Here is an 18549-nt window from a genome sequence, read left to right on the forward strand (position 1 = left end):
TCTGAACCTGATCATAATACTTTGCCTCTTAATGTAAGCCTAAACTGTGTAGCGTATCACAGCTCTAAACTGTATTGCTATGCTATGTATACAGTATATCATTAAACATTAATAACAATAGACTAATTACCTATTATTATTTCTATGAATGGCACCTAAGGTACATCTGGCTTACTTTTTTAATCTATAGTCCATTTCTTTTAGCGATGCATATTTGCACCGACTCGCAGCGGTGCCCTTTTAGCTCGGAAAAGTTTCCGGATCGCTGATTGGTTGGACAAGATAATTCTAACCAATCAGCGATCAAGAAACTTTCTGAGCTAAAAGGGCACCGCTGCGAGTCGGTGCAAATATTCATCGCTAAAAGAAATGGACTATAGCTAAATTTTGTCTATTATAAAAATTTAATATTCCCATTCTCTTTCACTTCAATAGCCTTACCCCTCTAGTCTTGTAGTTTGCATAGATAGAGATGCAAGGCAATAAAAGAGCTTAGAGAAGCCAACTAGGTAACGCCATTGAAATCTTATCGTCTCGGCTATTCCAGTTCAATGCGTCTTTTGTTCCGTGAATACAAATTTAGTGTTTTGAATTTGATAAAGAGTTTTTAGCTATATATTTATCTGGGATATATTCTTCTGGCTTTGATAGGCATTGTGTTAAATGTTCAAGGGGTATACTGTACAGGGGGTCCTCGGGTTACAATGGTCTCAAGTTACAACAATTAATCTTTATGAACAGGCTCCCATTAGGTACTTGAAAAAATCATCGTAACTCGGTTTCAAGTTACAATATTTGCTTTTAATATACTACAAACTACTTGCCAACGCGGAGAGCGGCTAACGCAGTCTCCTGGCAGCAAAGTACAGTAGTGCGTTACACATCAATTTAGCATTAATTTGCCATCTTTGTTTACAATACTCATTCAGGATTTGGGTGCTGCTCTTTTTTTAATACTTTTGTGCCAATTTTGCTGTGCAACATATCTGGAAAGTATAAAAGAGACTTTTCTGATGGCAGTATATCCAAGAAGAGGAAAGCCAATATTATGGAGCTGAAAGTGGACATATTAAAGCAAAATGATGAAGGAGAATAAAGGTAAGGAATTGTTATGTGTATTACTTACTGTTTACTAGTACTAAATTAATTATAGACTACTGTATAGCATACAAGTATTTGAATGTATAGAATACAGTAATTTATGAATGGTAATGAACTGATTTATCTGTTTTTCAAGGTATAATATGCATATATACCAGTATATAGTATGTACAGTATGTATGCTTGCATTTATGTAAATACAGTATGTTATGTTCAGTAAAACTTTGGGATTCAAGCCTCGAAGCTTGAAAAAATCAGTACTCAACCAAAGAGTTCTAGTGAAAAGTGCCCCTGTTCTCAAACAAATTTTTGGTACTCGACCAGTGCGAGTAAAAGCTTGCCAAGCCAAACACCATCAGTTACACTTTAGCCGTTGTTTTGGATGAACATAAACATAACCTCTTCATTATTTTTTGTTTTAAACTGTGCTATATGTTTGTTTGGCATCCTTTCTCATTCATTTTGATTCAGTAGCTCGTAACATGGGTGCAAAGGAGAATAAGAGTGAAAGAGGTCAAGTGAAAAGGAAAACAGTGCAAACGACTGGACCGTAAAGGAAATCATCGATAAACACGAAAAATGAATTAGTGTTGCAGACTTGCTCTCAAATACTCAACATCGTTGACTTAGCCATAGAGCTGTATTCCTTTTATGAATAAAAAAGCAGAAGCAACTAACATTGGATCAGTATTCAATTAGCAAAAAACCTGCCCAAAAACAACAGAAAAGGAAAAAAAAAATGTAACTCAAATATTGGATGTTTTAATGGAAGGAGATTCCCTCTCCTGCCAGTAACCCCTCCCTTCCTCCCCACATGGCCATTCACTTATAGTATCGTATCACAACCAAAAAGTTAGGTTTCTTTATGTTAAAATGACTTTCAATGTTTTTATTTTTATTGAGTTTTATGTGTCATTCTACTTACTATTTGCATAAAAATTACATACCTGTATCACTTTTTTATGCTAATATGTCATACTACTAGAGAATCAACTGGAGCTTGGAATGTATTATTCACATTTACATTACAGTATTTGTAATGGGAAATAATGATTCGGAAATTACCCATATTTTTGGAATGAATTATGGTCAAATACCGAGGTATTACTGTATATAAAATCCAAATTACGACAAAAATCTACTTACGACACATCTCGTTCATAACTCGAGAACTTTCTATAGCTAGATGATAAATATTCTCATTCTCTTTGTGTCACAAGTCAAGGGCATCATTGTAATTTAAGACAACTACTGCTCCGAGTATGATAACTGAACAGTCCCACTTATCGAAGAAAATGTTAAGAAAAGCTCGCGTGGGTAACAAAGCGTAAAGGTAAAGTCTATTTTATTTCATGGGAAAATCCAAAAATGAAAAGGTTGATGGATTATAGTGGAGATGATGATGCTATTCTGCCTATTACCAAACTCTTGGTGGTTGGTAGTGGGGAGCTTAAACTGAATTTTCTTAAATTTACAGGAAAGTTTGCTGTATGCCTGCAATCTAAGAAGGCTAACGCACCACTGGATGGCATCAGCATCATAAAGACAAGTTAATATTCTTTTGCAAAATGATAATTGCCTTTTGTATATATTATTCTTGTAAATAAATCCTTATTTCTTAACATTGAATAACTTAGGATTAAATGCTTCGCATAAAGGTTCTGTAACCCACTATATGTGACATACAAGAAATATACAATCAATGGGGAAGTCATGACAATACCAATTCAAACTACAGAAACAAAAATTAAATACACACCACAAGAGTTCTCGCATAAGTTCCTCCTCTTCTTGTGACATCTGGACAGGAAGAAGCGCTCGGACCTTGCTGAGGCAAAGCCACAGAGTTCCAACATCCTTGGATGTCTGGCTGCTAATTACATATGTCTTTTCAAGAGATGTCATAAGCTCGCCCACACTGTTATACTGACGAAGTAACAGGCTGAAATGAGTTGGAAATTCAGTTTAGTTCACTCCAATACTCTCACTTGTTGAGTATTTACAAGCTTAGTGTTTATAAATATACACAAGTTTTGATCAAGTATAATAAGCAGTTATCATTTTTCATAATTTACCAGTAACACACTAGCTAAAAGGCTTTATTCTTTAACAATTCATGTTATGTTAAAGTATATTGCCTTTTTATAAAGTGGTAATTCTTATCCATCAAAATACCAGAAACTGTAAATGGTATACCATTAACACTTCAAAGCTTTATACAGTACTGGTAACTAAAAGCCTCAAAAAATATTTCATGAATGCAGCAAAATGGTCTTGTATATGAAATTTTGTGTCACTCCTTGCCATTAACTACCCTTCAACATACAATTCTTTATTACATTCTGCCTCACCTGAACATTTCCCTAACAAGGACTGGAGTTTCAATAAAGGTCTCAGAAGCCCAACGAACGATAGTTTCCACCAGCACCTTCTTGAACTTATCTGGACAGTCAAGTTCAGCAGGCTCTGGAGGTGGTGCTTCAACAACTTCCTCTTTGTTTCCACTCAGTATGCTGAGAACCTTTGACACAACACCCTTTGAGTCGTCTGCGGATGAATCCTACAATAAAACAAACAAAATCCTTGTGAATAGAAAGTTATGCACATGAAATGATGATGTGGTAAAGATAAAACAAACTATTTGGTTCATACAACTACAACAGAATTGACCATTTATAATATGAACTTCCAAAGGATATTTGAAACAGAGGGTTTAAGGTTGCTGTATTGGAGATTATTGGAGAATTATTCCAAAGTTGTGTCAATGTAGTAATTTATCCTTTTAAAAAAATATTGTTACATTCACAAGACTGCAGATTTATTCCTCAAGAAATCTATACCTTATATAATTATACTTTAGCCATGGAGATTATTAGAGTTGGGATAACAATATCTTACGATTAATAAAATTGTACTAAATTATTTATAAAGAAACAACCATAGTTTTATTGACAGACTTTGCATGAGACTTTTTTTTTTAAGGAAATCTGAATTTCAAGATATTTTACATACATTTATTTTAGAAATTAGTTGTCCCAAGTCCATCACTGAACTTGTAACCAAAATTTTAGCCTAAAGTACCAAGGACACAGAAGACTAATAATGCTCTTTAATATACCAATGAGTAACTTACCCTGAATGCCTCTTTGGGAAATATGGAAATACATGATTATTTCGCAAGTGAATATATTTATAATTGCTCTACGAGTGTAATTAGAAAGTCCAAAATGATAAATGAATTACCAGGCTTATTTATCACTGTTAGCAAGTTTGATAAAATACAAACCTCTGAGCTGCCTTCATCCTCACCACCACCTGGAATCTTGGCTTTGCTCATAAGGACGTCATGGAAATCGGTCAATTTATTCCTCAGCTCTTCACAACATGGAGTGTCTTCCATTTCTTCATCTGTCAAATTCTTGAACCCTAGAATAGCATTCATCTGCTCTCTTGGAGGGCAACGGAACTCACGGGTCTTCCTGGCAGCTACAGATGAAGGCAGGTCAGACTGCTTAATCTCAATATAACGACGAAGTTGGTCCTGCTGAATCTGTTAAATGAGAAATAAAAGTAGTGAAAAATCCTTTACTCTATTATGGACATACTGTTTAAATAATAATTGTCATCTATAAAATCTTTTGCATCCAAGGTGTGTCATAGTGGTGAAACTATATCTTTCTAAAGATACTTCTGCTGAACTTAGAAAATAGAATTGATGAAAATATTTAATTTTTCACAAATACACTATGGCTGTCATGATGGATTGAAAACTAAAAATTTTATATGGGGTTACTGCTAATCATGTTTTCTGCAACTGGCCAATCAAAAATTTGGTTTGATTGCACCATGCTTTGTGCTGGGTAAATGCAGGGAATGCGTAAGGAACAAGCGGGTGCTTGCTCACAGCGTCTCTTCACAACACTCACCTGGTCAAAGACTTGCAGGGTGGTTGCGGTAAGACCCTTGGTAAAAGACTCAGGTTTGTATGGCTACGAAACAAAAATTATATAAAACTTGTAGTTTATTCCTAAGTAAATACAAACTTCTGAGTCATTTATATGGGGAGTCTTCCTTAGGAGAGAGGAAGCCTCCAGGAAGTTAAGGGGTAAACCCTTCCTCTCCGGAAGATCTAATTACTATAAGCAATAACAAGAGACCAACGTAAATCCTGGAGGATAGAGTAGCCGTCTCGTAAAGATGCAAGGCCAAACTTCCAATTCTTGAGAAATAAAACCTTCTCAGTTACTAATAATAATAGGAGGTGATCTAAGATAACTGCCAGGGAACATAGTAGCCAACTCATAACAAAGCAAGGCTGTTCATTCAGTTCCCAACAGGTAACCTTTGCCAAGGGTGAAGTGGTATGATCATCAAGTGTTACATAATAAAAAGGGACAATCTTTTTATTATATCTATAAATACTAAAGAAATTGAGGCACACTTACTTGCATTGGGGTGAAAAACCCCAGAGCAGGATTCAAGTCCAATCAAGATCATTATCTGCCTCAGCGATCTTTCCAGCCAAGAGTGTCGGAGTAATGAGGCCTGAGGCTGGAACTGGAATGTGTCCTGTGAGAGCTGCCAGTTAGGTCATAGCTGTGCTGTCATCACAATGCCCATTGAGAGGATGTCCAAGGGCTTGAATGTGCCCTTTTAAGGTAAATGTTCAACGGTGAGTTTCTTTTCCCTTCACTAGTTGAAGATTTGTATCAATGTGTGGTTTTGCTGAATGCTACGGTTACGGCAAGCCCACATGCATCACGTGCTTGAGGAGTGATCACTACCGATGCTTCCACTAAGAATATATAAGCTCTTATGACCGTTTCTCTTTAAAAAGGAGATGTAGCTTGTAAACAACGTAGTTTTGAGGACTAGTATAGTCAAGTGGTTTTGCAGAATAAAACTAGTTGTTCATATGATCAGTAATCTCTTTGAGAGACAATATCGTGAAAGAGTTACCTGGGATCTTCCTAGCCTGCCGCTGGATAATTCATTGGGCCAGAGACAGGACAAGGTGACAGTTTCTATGTTATTACGGGGGACCCCTAACGACATTTCCCCTGAAGATAGTAAGTTTCATGTTAGGCTTCAGTTCACAGGGTGTCCCTGTTCAGGAAGAAAGGCTTGCTTCTGACCCTAGGAGAAAATCCTTGGTCTCTATGGGCAGGAGTGTCAAGAGCATGCTGTTCATCCCTAAACTTTTGAGACAGGTTTGTGAAAAGTTGTTGATGGAGCGCTCCGACCATCCCTGGACTTTGGGAGGAAGACTCACGAAAAGTTCAGGCACAAAATCCTCAGATCTGGTTCTCATATTAAAGAGAGAATACAATCTTCACGAAAAATATAGCCCTCCTGCGTTAGGTTCCCAGGGAAGGAGATCTAGCACCCAGGCTTGCTACTTGGCAGTAATAGAAAGGGTCAGAGTAAAGAGTAGTTAGATCCATAACTATGGCCCTTTCGCCCAGTATCGCAAGGATAATCTTAGGAGATGATGAAAGACCCTTCTTCCCGACTCAATAGCTGGGAAGGGGAAAATATTCCTATAAGACCGTTTCGACCGCCAGTGGCCCTAGTAAAGAGGATGTCGATAGTTCTTACAGGCAGGGAATCCTAATAACTCAGACCAGACAGAGCATGTTTCAAGATTTCTAACTAGATTTGAACCTTTAGGAAGGCTATAGGGATAATCTTCAACATTGTCAAATAGTCCTTAGCCAAAGGGGTGTGGTCTTGGAACTCTCGCCATAATAAAGTCAATCTAATAACTGTTCTCTATGACCTGAACAGTCCTCATTGCTGAAGAATTCTTCCCTGGGAGGATGTTAGTTTAGGAATCTTATGCGATGTGTCTAGCAAACTCATTGCAACTGGTCTAAGAGTGACCCTCTTTAATCGGTCCGAAGGCGATTTCGGGCTAATCATGGGGGGTACTAGACCCAATGATCTTCAATTTTTCATAGTAAGTTGAGATGGCCATCTGACTCCCTTATATCTTTGATCTTTATTCTGCATATGGGGGAGAAGGACATTGGTCATTACCATAGTACTGGATGAAATGGTGTTAACAAGCAGTTTGGCAAGATGAATGATTCATGGTAGGGAGATTATTCAAGGCCAGGCTTATGCTTCAGTAGGAGGTATGAAGGGCATAGCTCTAATGGTCATACCTGGTTAGTACTCATAGGTACTGTAGTCATGACTGCTTGTACTCTGTGGTATCTTTACTCCTCAGGGAAATATCTGGACTAGGCCTCTTCATAAACCTCCCTGTCAGGCTTCCTGATAGGGGTAAAAGTGATTTACTGCTCTCAAGGTCCTTATCCTTAAGTAATTTCTTATCTTTTTCAGAGAGGCTTGTAGCTTTCCTAGATTGGAACGGGAAAAACAGGAGGGCAACTTTCGACTTCCCACTGGGTTTATTCTCAGGTGTCATGCAACCCTGCCCAAAGGAACACAGGAACAGCTATACATTCCCACCTTGACACCTATATAGTAGAGGTGTATTTACACTAACCATGGTAGGGAAAAAAGAAAAAGGGGGAGGCCCATATCCTGAATATGTTATCTTCAATGTTCAGAGAGTAGACCTCGACCGATTTTACAAATTCTTTCCGTACTACAATGTCCATTCCCTAATAGTGATAATTCCAGGCATGCTCCTACACTAGTAAGAGCTATTGAATCTTCGGTTTTCTTCCTTCAAGGGGAGAGGAACTTAACCCCTGGGTCTGAGTAGTTCGAACTACTGGATGACTGTACGGTATCTTATACTGTACAAGTATCTCTGTGGATACTGAGCGGTATTCCTACCAACCGTCGTCCTTCTTCTTCCTGAAGTAGCTTATTCCAGTCTAGCGATCTTAGCTATCACTGCTATACTTTTTCAGACTTAACACCTCTTCAGGGGGAAGTTATTGCGAGCACCTGGCCAAGAATGTGTCATATCTTTTCAGGACACAGTTCCCCATAGAGGAACAGTCCTAAGTAAAAGGAATTCTAGGGCTTTTGACCCTGCTCGTGACAAATCTTCAAATCTTCGTAGGGCATTACGATCCTGAAGATCTTCTGTAGTCGCATAGTGGGAAATTGCTCTAGACCAAAGGTTGAGCCATGAACAGATATGGATCGCAGACATAGCCAATATTTGCATGTTCATTATTTCTGTGCCTGAAAAAAAACGAAGGAGAGTGCCAATACGTCCTCTGTTTGTCCAGACGGCACCAAGTTAACCAAGTTCTCTAGGAATGGTAATAGGCTCTGCAAGGCCCCAAAGGAAGCAAGTAAATTTCTCTGCTTAGACAAGGCCAGCAGTGGTAACCCTGGGGACCTGTTGGCTCTAAAAGAATTCTCTAAAGCTGAAACCTACATATTATATGGTTTAGCATCTCTTTAGTTTGTTTCAAGAGTTTTTAGGCCATATATGAGTTCAGGATTCTGTACTTGCAACCGAATCCTGTCTCCTAGTTTTTTTCAGTGACAGGTTTCTCTTGAGAAGACTGTCATATTTCCTAGGTGAAGGATGAGGTTCCTAATCCTTGTAGCTCAAGGAGTCTTTGAACAGACACAGGGGTTTCGAGAGGGTTGACTTCTGTTGGATTAGCGCTAGTGCTCACAGCGGTGGCCCATTGGTTTAGCATTAATCCAGCTGTCAGGGATATAAGGAGTGCCTCATTTGTCTCGAACCTCCTTCCTTTCTCCAGCCGTAAGCACATTATGGCAAGATAAGGAGGCGAAGGTAGGCTTGGAGAAACTTCTTCCCCATTCAACATGTTCAGCCGAATGATGTACTTTTCCCAGATCTGGTACAGTAAATTACAAGCAAACAACTTGTCATCTGAAAAGCCTCTGCTTAGTCTACACCACAGGCCTCGTCTACCCCTCTTAGTCAGGTGACTCTTAAGACAGACTGGAGTTCCAAGGCAGATGTAGGATAAAACGATTTTTCCTATCTTCACTTTTAAAGATACATGAATGCGAATCCATTGAGCAGATAATCTCGCTGCCAGATCCATGCTAAGAAGGCCTCTACAACGCTTACGACGCTTCCTGAAGGCTAGAATTACTGGATACACCACCACTTGCACTTAATCCACAAAGTCTACAATATTCATTACGCTTTCTTCTATGCTCATCAATCTTGCCGTGGGGATATGATTTAGTCCACCATCTAGACTTCTTACGAAAGATGTCTCAACATTGATGCGTTGCGTGCAAAAGTTCTCACACATAAAACTTGCATATACTGTAATGTCCTTGCGGGGAATACCCTGGGATTAGTTGTAAGCCTGTCTTGTGCATGAAGAATTTGAGTTGTAAGCTTGCCTTGCGCTTGAGGAAAATTCTTCACGCGTATCAAGGTTAGTGCGCTGAGATAAGGCATGCCGCCTTATCTCAGCGCAGTGGTGTCCTCCTATCTAGATACAGAGGTAAATTTGAATTTCTTACTCTGAACATTTAGCCTAACTGTATTCTTCAAAGAAATTCTTTGTAGGGAGGGAATACATACACTCTACTTCACAGCATTATTAGCCTTGGAAGGAGAGGCATACTCTGAGTAGTATGAAGGTATTGTTAATTCTTGTGGGGGAGATGCAGTCAAAGCAGTCCGACTACCCTCCTAGAGGAGAAATAACAAACCTCTTGATTCATTCAAGGCGCCCTTTAGAGGGGTTTTCTACAAAGGACCCCTAGGCGTATGAGGTAGGCCTTTCTCATTAATATGAACTGGAGACCGGTAATCAGGATCTTCCACTAAAGCTGCCCAGGTAAGGGAGGAAATGACAGGGTTAACTAAAGGTTCCTCCGGGAACGTGGAGAGGCTTTCACTGTACTAACTGAAATAAAACGGAAGGGAGACTCCTACCGCATAGAATGAGTTTTCTCTAACTCCCGTTGGGGGGAGACTCTGCAACGTAGAAATCTCATTAAGTTTCCTGCGACGAGGAAAATATATCTCCCATTGGGAAGGGAGTTTACTCCCTACAGTAATTACATAGAGATTCTCTTAAACATCTCTTGTCTAGACTAGAGGGACAGAGGGTGTGTCTATCTGCCTGGCTCATAAGGACGCCACATTAGTCACTATCCCGTCATGGGCAAAAACGTAAATACTGAGATTTACAGGACATAAGCACTCACTCGTAAATCACAGTTAATGAATAGTTACTTAAATGACCATGAATTAAGAAAAAACACTAGTCATGAGAGCTAAATAATAAAAAGGGTAAACAAGATGAAAGCTAAAGGCTCAATCATAGAGAGGAAGTGAGAGAACACCCTCTTCACTTCCCGACCAGCAGTGTTGTGAAGAGATGCTATGAGCAAACAGTCCTTGCTCATGCGCTGCGTTTGCTCAGCAAGAAGTATGGTGCAATCCAACCCAATTTTCTATTGGCCAGTCATAGAAAACATAATTAGCAGTAACTCCATATACATGACTCAAAGTTTGCATACGCGTAGGAATTGATAGTATACTATTGTCATGGGGGGATCCATATATACATACTGTACTGTGGCTCTGACTGCTTTTACAATAACATATAAACATCTATAAAATATATTTAAGGATATCTCCTCTGAAATATATGCTTTGAGAGCATACTACCTTCAAAAATACAGTCCTGTTATGATAATAAACACAGTATAATCAGACATTAGGTTGATCGGCTTAGTGCTATTTAAGATACAATTCTGAAAAAATTAAACATAAACTTACCAGGAACATTATCTAATATCAAAACAGATAAAACATTTTATGAAACTGCTTAAAATATTTATAACATCAAACCTGCTTGTTTAAAAATACATCCATTACTTATCATCTGTCCACATTCATAGACCTAATAAATCACAGTCTTTATTTCCAATACAAAATAAAGTAATATGCATACCCTCTGCTCTCCGTGCACCTCATGGATTCTAAAGAGCAGAGCTTAACTTTTGGTGTTATACAGTAGCATGCTGGTAATAGGAATTCAATTTCCTTAACAATCAAAGATCCTATCTCTTAGGCATTTTACTGTCTGAGACTTCAGAACCCTCAAGTGTCATAAACAAATAAGCAAACTAGCAGACTAAAAGTTTCGCGAACTTCTCTTCAATAGCAGTCAATAGAACACCTAAAACAGAATGTGCTAAAGAAAGAATCTCAACCAAATTTTCCATGCACTCACACACAACTATTATTATTATTATTATTATTATTATTACTATCCAAGCTACAACCCTAGTTGGAAAAGCAAGACGCTATAAGCCCAGGGGCTCCAACAGGGAAAAATAGCCCAGTGAGGAAAGGAAATAAGGAAATAAATAAATGAAGAGAACAAATTAACAATAAATCATTCTAAAATAAGTAACAACGTCAAAACAGACATGTCATATATAAACTATTAACAACGTCAAAACAAATATGTCATATATAAACTATAAAAAGACTCATGTCTGCCTGGTCAACAAAAAAGCATTTGCTCCAACTTTGAACTTTTGAAGTTCTACTGATTCAACCACCCGATTAGGATGATCATTCCACAACTTGGTCACAGCTGGAATAAAACTTCTAGAGTACTGCGTAGTATTGAGCCTCGTGATGGAGAAGGCCTGGCTATTAGAATTAACTGCCTGCCTAGTATTACGAACAGGATAGAATTGTCCAGGGAGATCTGAATGTAAAGGATGGTCAGAGTTATGAAAAATCTTATGCAACATGCATAATGAACTACTGTAATTGAACGACGGTGCCAGAGATTAATATCTAGATCAGGAATAAGAAATTTAATAGACCGTAAGTTTCTGTCCAACAAATTAAGATGAGAATCAGCAGCTGAACACCAGACAGGAGAACAATACTCAAAACAAGGTAGAATGAAAGAATTAAAACACTTCTTCAGAATAGATTGATCACCGAAAATCTTGAAAGACTTTCTCAATAAGCCTATTTTTTGTGCGATTGAAGAAGACACAGACCTTATATGTTTCTCAAAACTAAATTTACTATCGAGAATCACACCTAAAATTTTGAAAGAGTCATATATATTTAAAGAAACATTATCAATACTGAGATCCGGTTGTTGAGGAGCCACCGTCCTTGACCTACTTACAATCATGCTTTGAGTTTTGTTAGGATTCAACTTCATACCCCATAATTTGCACCATGCACTAATTCTAGCTAAATCTCTATTAAGGGATTCACCAACCCTAGATCTACATTCAGGGGATGGAATTGATGCAAAGAGGGTAGCATCATCTGCATATGCAACAAGCTTGTCTTCTAGGCCAAAACACATGTCATGTGTATATAGTATGAAAAGTAATGGGCCAAGAACACTACCCTGTGGAACACCGGATATCACATTCCTATAATCACTATGGTGCCCATCAACAACAACTAACATATTTTTAGCCAACCAACTAAAAAAAACCAGCATTTATTGACCACTTGTTTTTTACATTAATTAGGGACTCCTGCAAATTAGCCTGATCTAGAAAGAATTGTTAGGTAACTCACCTCTCTTGTAAAACAACAAACAATTTGCTTTTTTAGCAGACAAGGCTTCAAATGCATTAGTAAATTTTCCTGTAACCTTAAACATCAATTTATCCACTCTTTCTGTAAAAATACTAAAAAATTAGGATGCACAGTATATATCATCTAAGGAGAGTAAGCAGCATAAGACAAAATGATATTTTAATTATAAAATAAATTTTTGAATATACTTACCCGGTGAATATATAATAGCTGCAACTCTGCGGCTCGACAGACATATACATAAAAAACTCGCGAGCGATCGCTATGCAGGTTGCGGGTGTGCCCACCAGCGCCAACTGTCGGCCAGATACCACTCTCGGATGTAAACAAAACCTTCAATTTCTTCTCGTCCCACTGCGTCTCTATTGGGGAGGAAGGGAGGGTCGTTTAATTTATATATTCACCGGGTAAGTATATTCAAAAATTTATTTTATAATTAAAATATCATTTTTAAATATTTAACTTAGCCGGTGAATATATAATAGCTGATTCACACCCAAGGAGGTGGGTAGAGACCAGAGTTAAATATGTTTACATCGTATAAGCTAAGAGTTTTTTCATTTTGACAGTTATCAATATAACAAAACCAAAATAAATAGGTACCTGGTAAGGAAGTCGACTTAGACGATTACTCTGCCTTGTAAGTCTGTCTTCCTTACGGAGCCCAGCGATCCTCTTAGGATGCTGACAGACTCCCAGGAGCTGAAGTATCAAGGGCTGCAACCCATACAACAGGACCTCATCAAACCCCTAATCTGGGCGCTCTCAAGAAATGACTTTGACCACCCGCCAAATCAACCAGGATGCGAAAGGCTTCTTAGCCTTCCGAACAACCCATAAAAACAACATTAAAAACATTTCAAGAGACAGATTAAAAGGATATGGAATTAGGGAATTGTAGTGGTTGAGCCCTCACCCACTACTGCACTCGCTGCTACGAATGGTCCCAGTGTGTAGCAGTTCTCGAAAAGAGTCTGGACATCTTTCAAGTAAAATGACGCGAACACTGACTTGCTTCTCCAATGGGTTGCGTCCATGATACTTTGCAGAGATCTATTTTGCTTAAAGGCCACGGAAGTTGCTACAGCTCTAACCTCGTGCGTCTTAACCTTAAGCAAAGATCGGTCTTCCTCACTCAAGTGTGAATGAGCTTCTCGTATTAACAATCTGATAAAATATGACAAAGCATTCTTTGACATAGGCAAGGATGGTTTCTTAACCGAACACCATAACGCTTCAGATTTGCCTCGTAAAGGTTTAGTACGAGTTAAGTAGAACTTAAGAGCTCTAACAGGGCATAATACTCTTTCTAGTTCATTGCCTACGATCTCCGATAAGCTAGGAATATCGAAAGATTTAGGCCAAGGACGAGAAGGTAGCTCATTCTTGGCTAGGAAACCAAGCTGCAGAGAACAAGTAGCTTTTTCTGACGAAAACCCGATGTTCTTGCTGAAGGCATGAAGCTCACTGACTCTTTTAGCCGAGGCTAAGCATACCAGGAAAAGAGTCTTAAGAGTGAGATCTTTCAGGGAGGCTGAATGTAAAGGCTCAAACCTGTCTGACATGAGGAATCTTAGGACCACGTCTAAATTCCACCCAGGTGTAGCCAAACGACGTTCCTTAGAGGTCTCAAAAGACTTAAGGAGGTCTTGCAGATCTTTATTGTTGGAAAGATCTAAGCCTCTATGCCGGAAGACCGAGGCCAACATGCTTCTGTAGCCCTTGATCGTAGGAGCTGAAAGGGAGCGAACTTTTCTCAGGTATAAGAGAAAATCAGCTATTTGGGCTACAGAGGTACTGGACGAGGATACGGAAACTGACTTGCACCAGTCTCGAAAGACTTCCCACTTCGATTGGTAAACTCTAATGGTAGACGCTCTCCTCGCTCTAGCAATCGCACTGGCTGCCTCCTTCGAAAAGCCTCTAGCTCTCGAGAGTCTTTCGATAGTCTGAAGGCAGTCAGACGAAGAGCGTGGAGGCTTTGGTGTACCTTCTTTACGTGTGGCTGACGTAAAAGGTCTACTCTTAGAGGAAGACTTCTGGGAACGTCTACCAGCCATCGAAGTACCTCGGTGAACCATTCTCTCGCGGGCCAGAGGGGAGCAACTAACGTCAACCTTGTCCCTTCGTGAGAGGCGAATTTCTGCAGTACCTTGTTGACAATCTTGAATGGTGGGAATGCGTAAAGATCTAGGTGTGACCAATCTAGGAGGAAGGCATCTATATGTATTGCTGCTGGGTCTGGGACTGGAGAGCAATAGATTGGAAGCCTCTTGGTCAGCGAGGTTGCAAAGAGATCTATGGTGGGTTGACCCTAAGTCGCCCAAAGTCTCTTGCACACATCCTTGTGGAGGGTCCATTCGGTTGGAATTACTTGACCTTTCCGACTGAGACAATCTGCTAGGACGTTCAAGTCGCCCTGGATGAACCTCGTTACTAGGGAGATGCCTCGATCTTTTGACCAGATGAGCAGGTCCCTTGCGATCTCGTACAGAGTCAGTGAGTGGGTACCTCCCTGTTTGGAAATGTACGCCAAGGCCGTGGTGTTGTCCGAGTTGACCTCCACCACCTTGCCTCGAAGGAGATTCTCGAAGCTTATCAAGGCCAGGTGAACCGCCAAAAGCTCCTTGCTATTGATATGCATACTCCTCTGACTCGAGTTCCACAGACCTGAGCATTCCCGACCGTCCAGCGTCGCGCCCCAGCCCAAGTCCGATGCGTCCGAGAAGAGAACGTGGTTGGGTTTCTGAACTGCTAGGGGAAGACCCTCTCATAGACTGATATTGTCTTTCCACCAAGTCAGACAAGTCTTTATCTTTTCGGAAATCGGGATCGAGACCGCCTCTAGCGTCTTGTCCTTTTTCCAGTGAAAAGCTAGATGGAATTGTAGAGGTCGGAGGTGTAGCCTTCCTAGCGAGACAAATTGCTCCAGGGATGACAGCGTTCCTACCAGACTCATCCAAAGCCTGACTGAGCAGCGTTCTTTCTTCAACATCTTCTGGATGACGAGCAGGGCTTGATCTATTCTGGGGGCCGACGGAAAAGCCCGAAAAACTTGACTGTGAATCTCCATCCCTAAATACAGAATAGTTTGGGATGGGACCAGCTGTGACTTTTCCAAGTTGACTAGGAGTCCCAATTCCTTGGTCAGATCTAGAGTCCAATTGAGATCCTTCAGACAGCGATGACTGGAAGAGGCTCTGAGAAGCCAGTCGTCCAAATAAAGGGAGGCTCGGATGTCTGATAAATGGAGGAATTTTGCCACATTCCTCATAAGCCTCGTAAACACGAGAGGAGCCGTGCTTAGGCCAAAGCACAGGGCCCGAAACTGGTACACCACATCGTCGAAGACGAATCTCAGAAAAGGTTGGGAGTCTGAGTGAATGGGGATGTGGAAGTAAGCGTCCCTTAGGTCTAGAGAGACCATCCAGTCTCCCTTTCTGACCGCTGCTAGGACTGACTTTGTGGTCTCCATGGTAAACTTTGTCTTTGTGACAAAGACATTCAGAGCACTGACGTCTAGCACCGGTCTCCAACCTCCTGTCTTCTTTGATACTAGGAAGAGACGGTTGTAAAACCCCGGTGATTGAAGGTCCGAGACTTTGACCACCGGTCCCTTCTCTAGTAAAAGAGACACTTCCAGTTTCAGGGCTTGTCTCTTTGCTTCCTCTCGGTACCTGGGAGAGAGATCGATGGGGGACGTCGCTAGAGGAGGTCTGCGTACAAAAGGGATTTTGTACCCCTCTCTGAGCAACCTCACAGATTGTTGATCTGCGCCTCTCTTCTCCCAGGCTTGCCAGAAGTTCTTGAGTCTGGCACCTACTGCTGTCTGAAGTTGCAGGCAGTCAGACTCTGCCCCGAGAGGACTTGGATCCTTTCCTCTTTCCTCTCTTCCCTTCGGCACGAGCACCTCCCCTGCTGGAGGCTCTGCCACGAAAGGGCGGGATAAACCTGGACGCTGGAGTGTCTATCCTAGGTCTAGCAGACAAGGCAGGCAAAGGGGGAGCTTTGCGAGCCGAGGACGCAACTAAATCGTGGGTGTCCTTCTGCACTAAAGACAAGGCAATTTCCTTAACTAAGACTTCAGGAAACAAGCACTTAGACAAGGGCGCAAAGAGTAGCTCAGATCTTTGGCATGGCGTCACTCCTGCTGACAGAAAAGAGCACAGAGACTCTCGTTTCTTAAGGACTCCGGACGTGAATGAAGCGGCAAGCTCGTTGGACCCATCGTGGACGGCCTTGTCCATGCAGGACATAATGAGTAAGGAAACATCCCTATCGGCAGATGAGATTTTCCTACTCAGGGCTCCCAAACACCAGTCCAGGAAGTTAAAGACTTCAAACGCCCTAAATATGCCTTTAAGAAGGTGGTCCAGGTCCGAAGGTGACCAACTAATCTTCGAGCGTCTCATGGCAAGGCGACGGGGAGAGTCTACAAGACTTGAGAAGTCGCCCTGGGCAGAGGCAGGAACTCCCAAGCCGAGAACTTCTCCCGTGGCATACCAGACGCTCGATCTAGACGAGAGTTTAGATGGGGGGAAGGCAAATGCCGTCTTCCCTAAACTCCTCTTGGTCTCTAACCAATCGCCTAACAGCCGTAAAGCTCTCTTGGACCATGACTTTTCTAAAGTCCAAAGATGGTGGAACTGCTTTAGGCTCATCTAATTCTGAAGGCTGATCCTCAGGCTGTGGTTCAGCAACGTCCTCATCTGACAGTTCCTCATCTGATAACTGATGAGAAAACGGCAAAGGTGTAGGCAACGTTTGACTCGCAGAGTCCGGTCGCACTGGTGCATACGTGACGGAGCAGGACGCAGCGTCCTGAAACTGCTGAACAGTCTGGGAACTGTCAACAACAACAGGTGCGCGAGGACGCACAGCGTCCACCCGAGACTGTTTAGACCGTCTGGGTTGTGCAGTCAACACCATACCGGGTTGCGGAGGTTGACGCACCGCGTCAAAACAAGTCAACTCTGATGGTTGGTGAACGTCCTGAACGTCACCAATCGCATCAGTGCGTTGCCTAACGTCAACGTGCGGCTGGAAATCCACCCTGGATCGCATCGGGGGAAGAACAACCCCAACTGGTTGACGCGAGAAAGCTACATCCACGTCAACAGGACGCACAACAGAACGCTTGGATGGCTGATGGCCAGTAGGTTCAACGGAAACCTTCTCAGCGTTGTAGTCCTCCATCAAGGACGCAAGCTTAGACTGCATGTCTTGCAGTAACATCCATTTAGGGTCTACGGAAGCAGGTGCGGTAACAGACGGGGTTAGCGACTGAGACGGCACAACTTTGCCTCTCTTAGGCGGCGAGCAGTCATCAGATGACGGCAACGGGTCCGAACTGTCCCAGTGGCTACATCCGGGACGTTGGACTTGTCCTGAAGGGACCGACTTGCGTTTTAACGGTCTAGAGACCTTGGTCCAAGGTTTCTTACGTGAAACACCTTCGGACGACGAGGTAAAAATGGGCTCTCTCGTCTTATGGTAGGGGCGATCTTGACGAGATACGCCTGATACCAAAGAGGGAACGTCTGTTCGCTAATCAAGGCCTCTCGAACCCATAAGTCGTACGATATTGCTTCTCCCCTGGGCTTGGGAGCTTGCAAGAGGTCCCAGACTAGGTGGACGACAGGCACGAACAGACGAACCCTCGGTCGCAACACTGTTCACAACACTTTGCGTAACACTTGGCACTTTCCCACTTTCCGCCGTGGCACTTTGGCACTTGAGTTCCTTCACGTCCGCCATGAGTTGATTCCGGTCACTTGCTAAAGCCTCAACTCTCTCCCCCAAGGCATGAATAGCACGCATCATGTCTTGCATAGACGGTTCCTGAGTGCTAGGAGGGGGGTTAGGAACAACCACTACAGGGGAAGGATTAGGTTCAGGGGCATGTGGAGAGGAAAAATCTACGG

General features: G+C 41.6%; 1 protein-coding gene across 1 annotated transcript in view; it reads right to left on the reverse strand.

The window, feature by feature from the left end:
• Positions 1 to 18549, reverse strand: part of RyR (Ryanodine receptor) — a 252525-nt gene that overhangs the window by 154474 nt on the left and 79502 nt on the right. The window contains exons 36-38 of the mRNA XM_068355236.1: positions 4388 to 4651; positions 3453 to 3661; positions 2861 to 3043 (exon numbers count right to left, since the gene is read on the reverse strand). Of these exons, the coding sequence (XP_068211337.1) occupies positions 2861 to 3043; positions 3453 to 3661; positions 4388 to 4651 (656 nt within the window). The remainder of the gene's footprint in view (positions 1 to 2860; positions 3044 to 3452; positions 3662 to 4387; positions 4652 to 18549) is intronic.

Source organism: Palaemon carinicauda, chromosome 31 (genome assembly GCF_036898095.1).
Source record: "Palaemon carinicauda isolate YSFRI2023 chromosome 31, ASM3689809v2, whole genome shotgun sequence".
Lineage (NCBI taxonomy): Eukaryota > Metazoa > Arthropoda > Malacostraca > Decapoda > Palaemonidae > Palaemon > Palaemon carinicauda.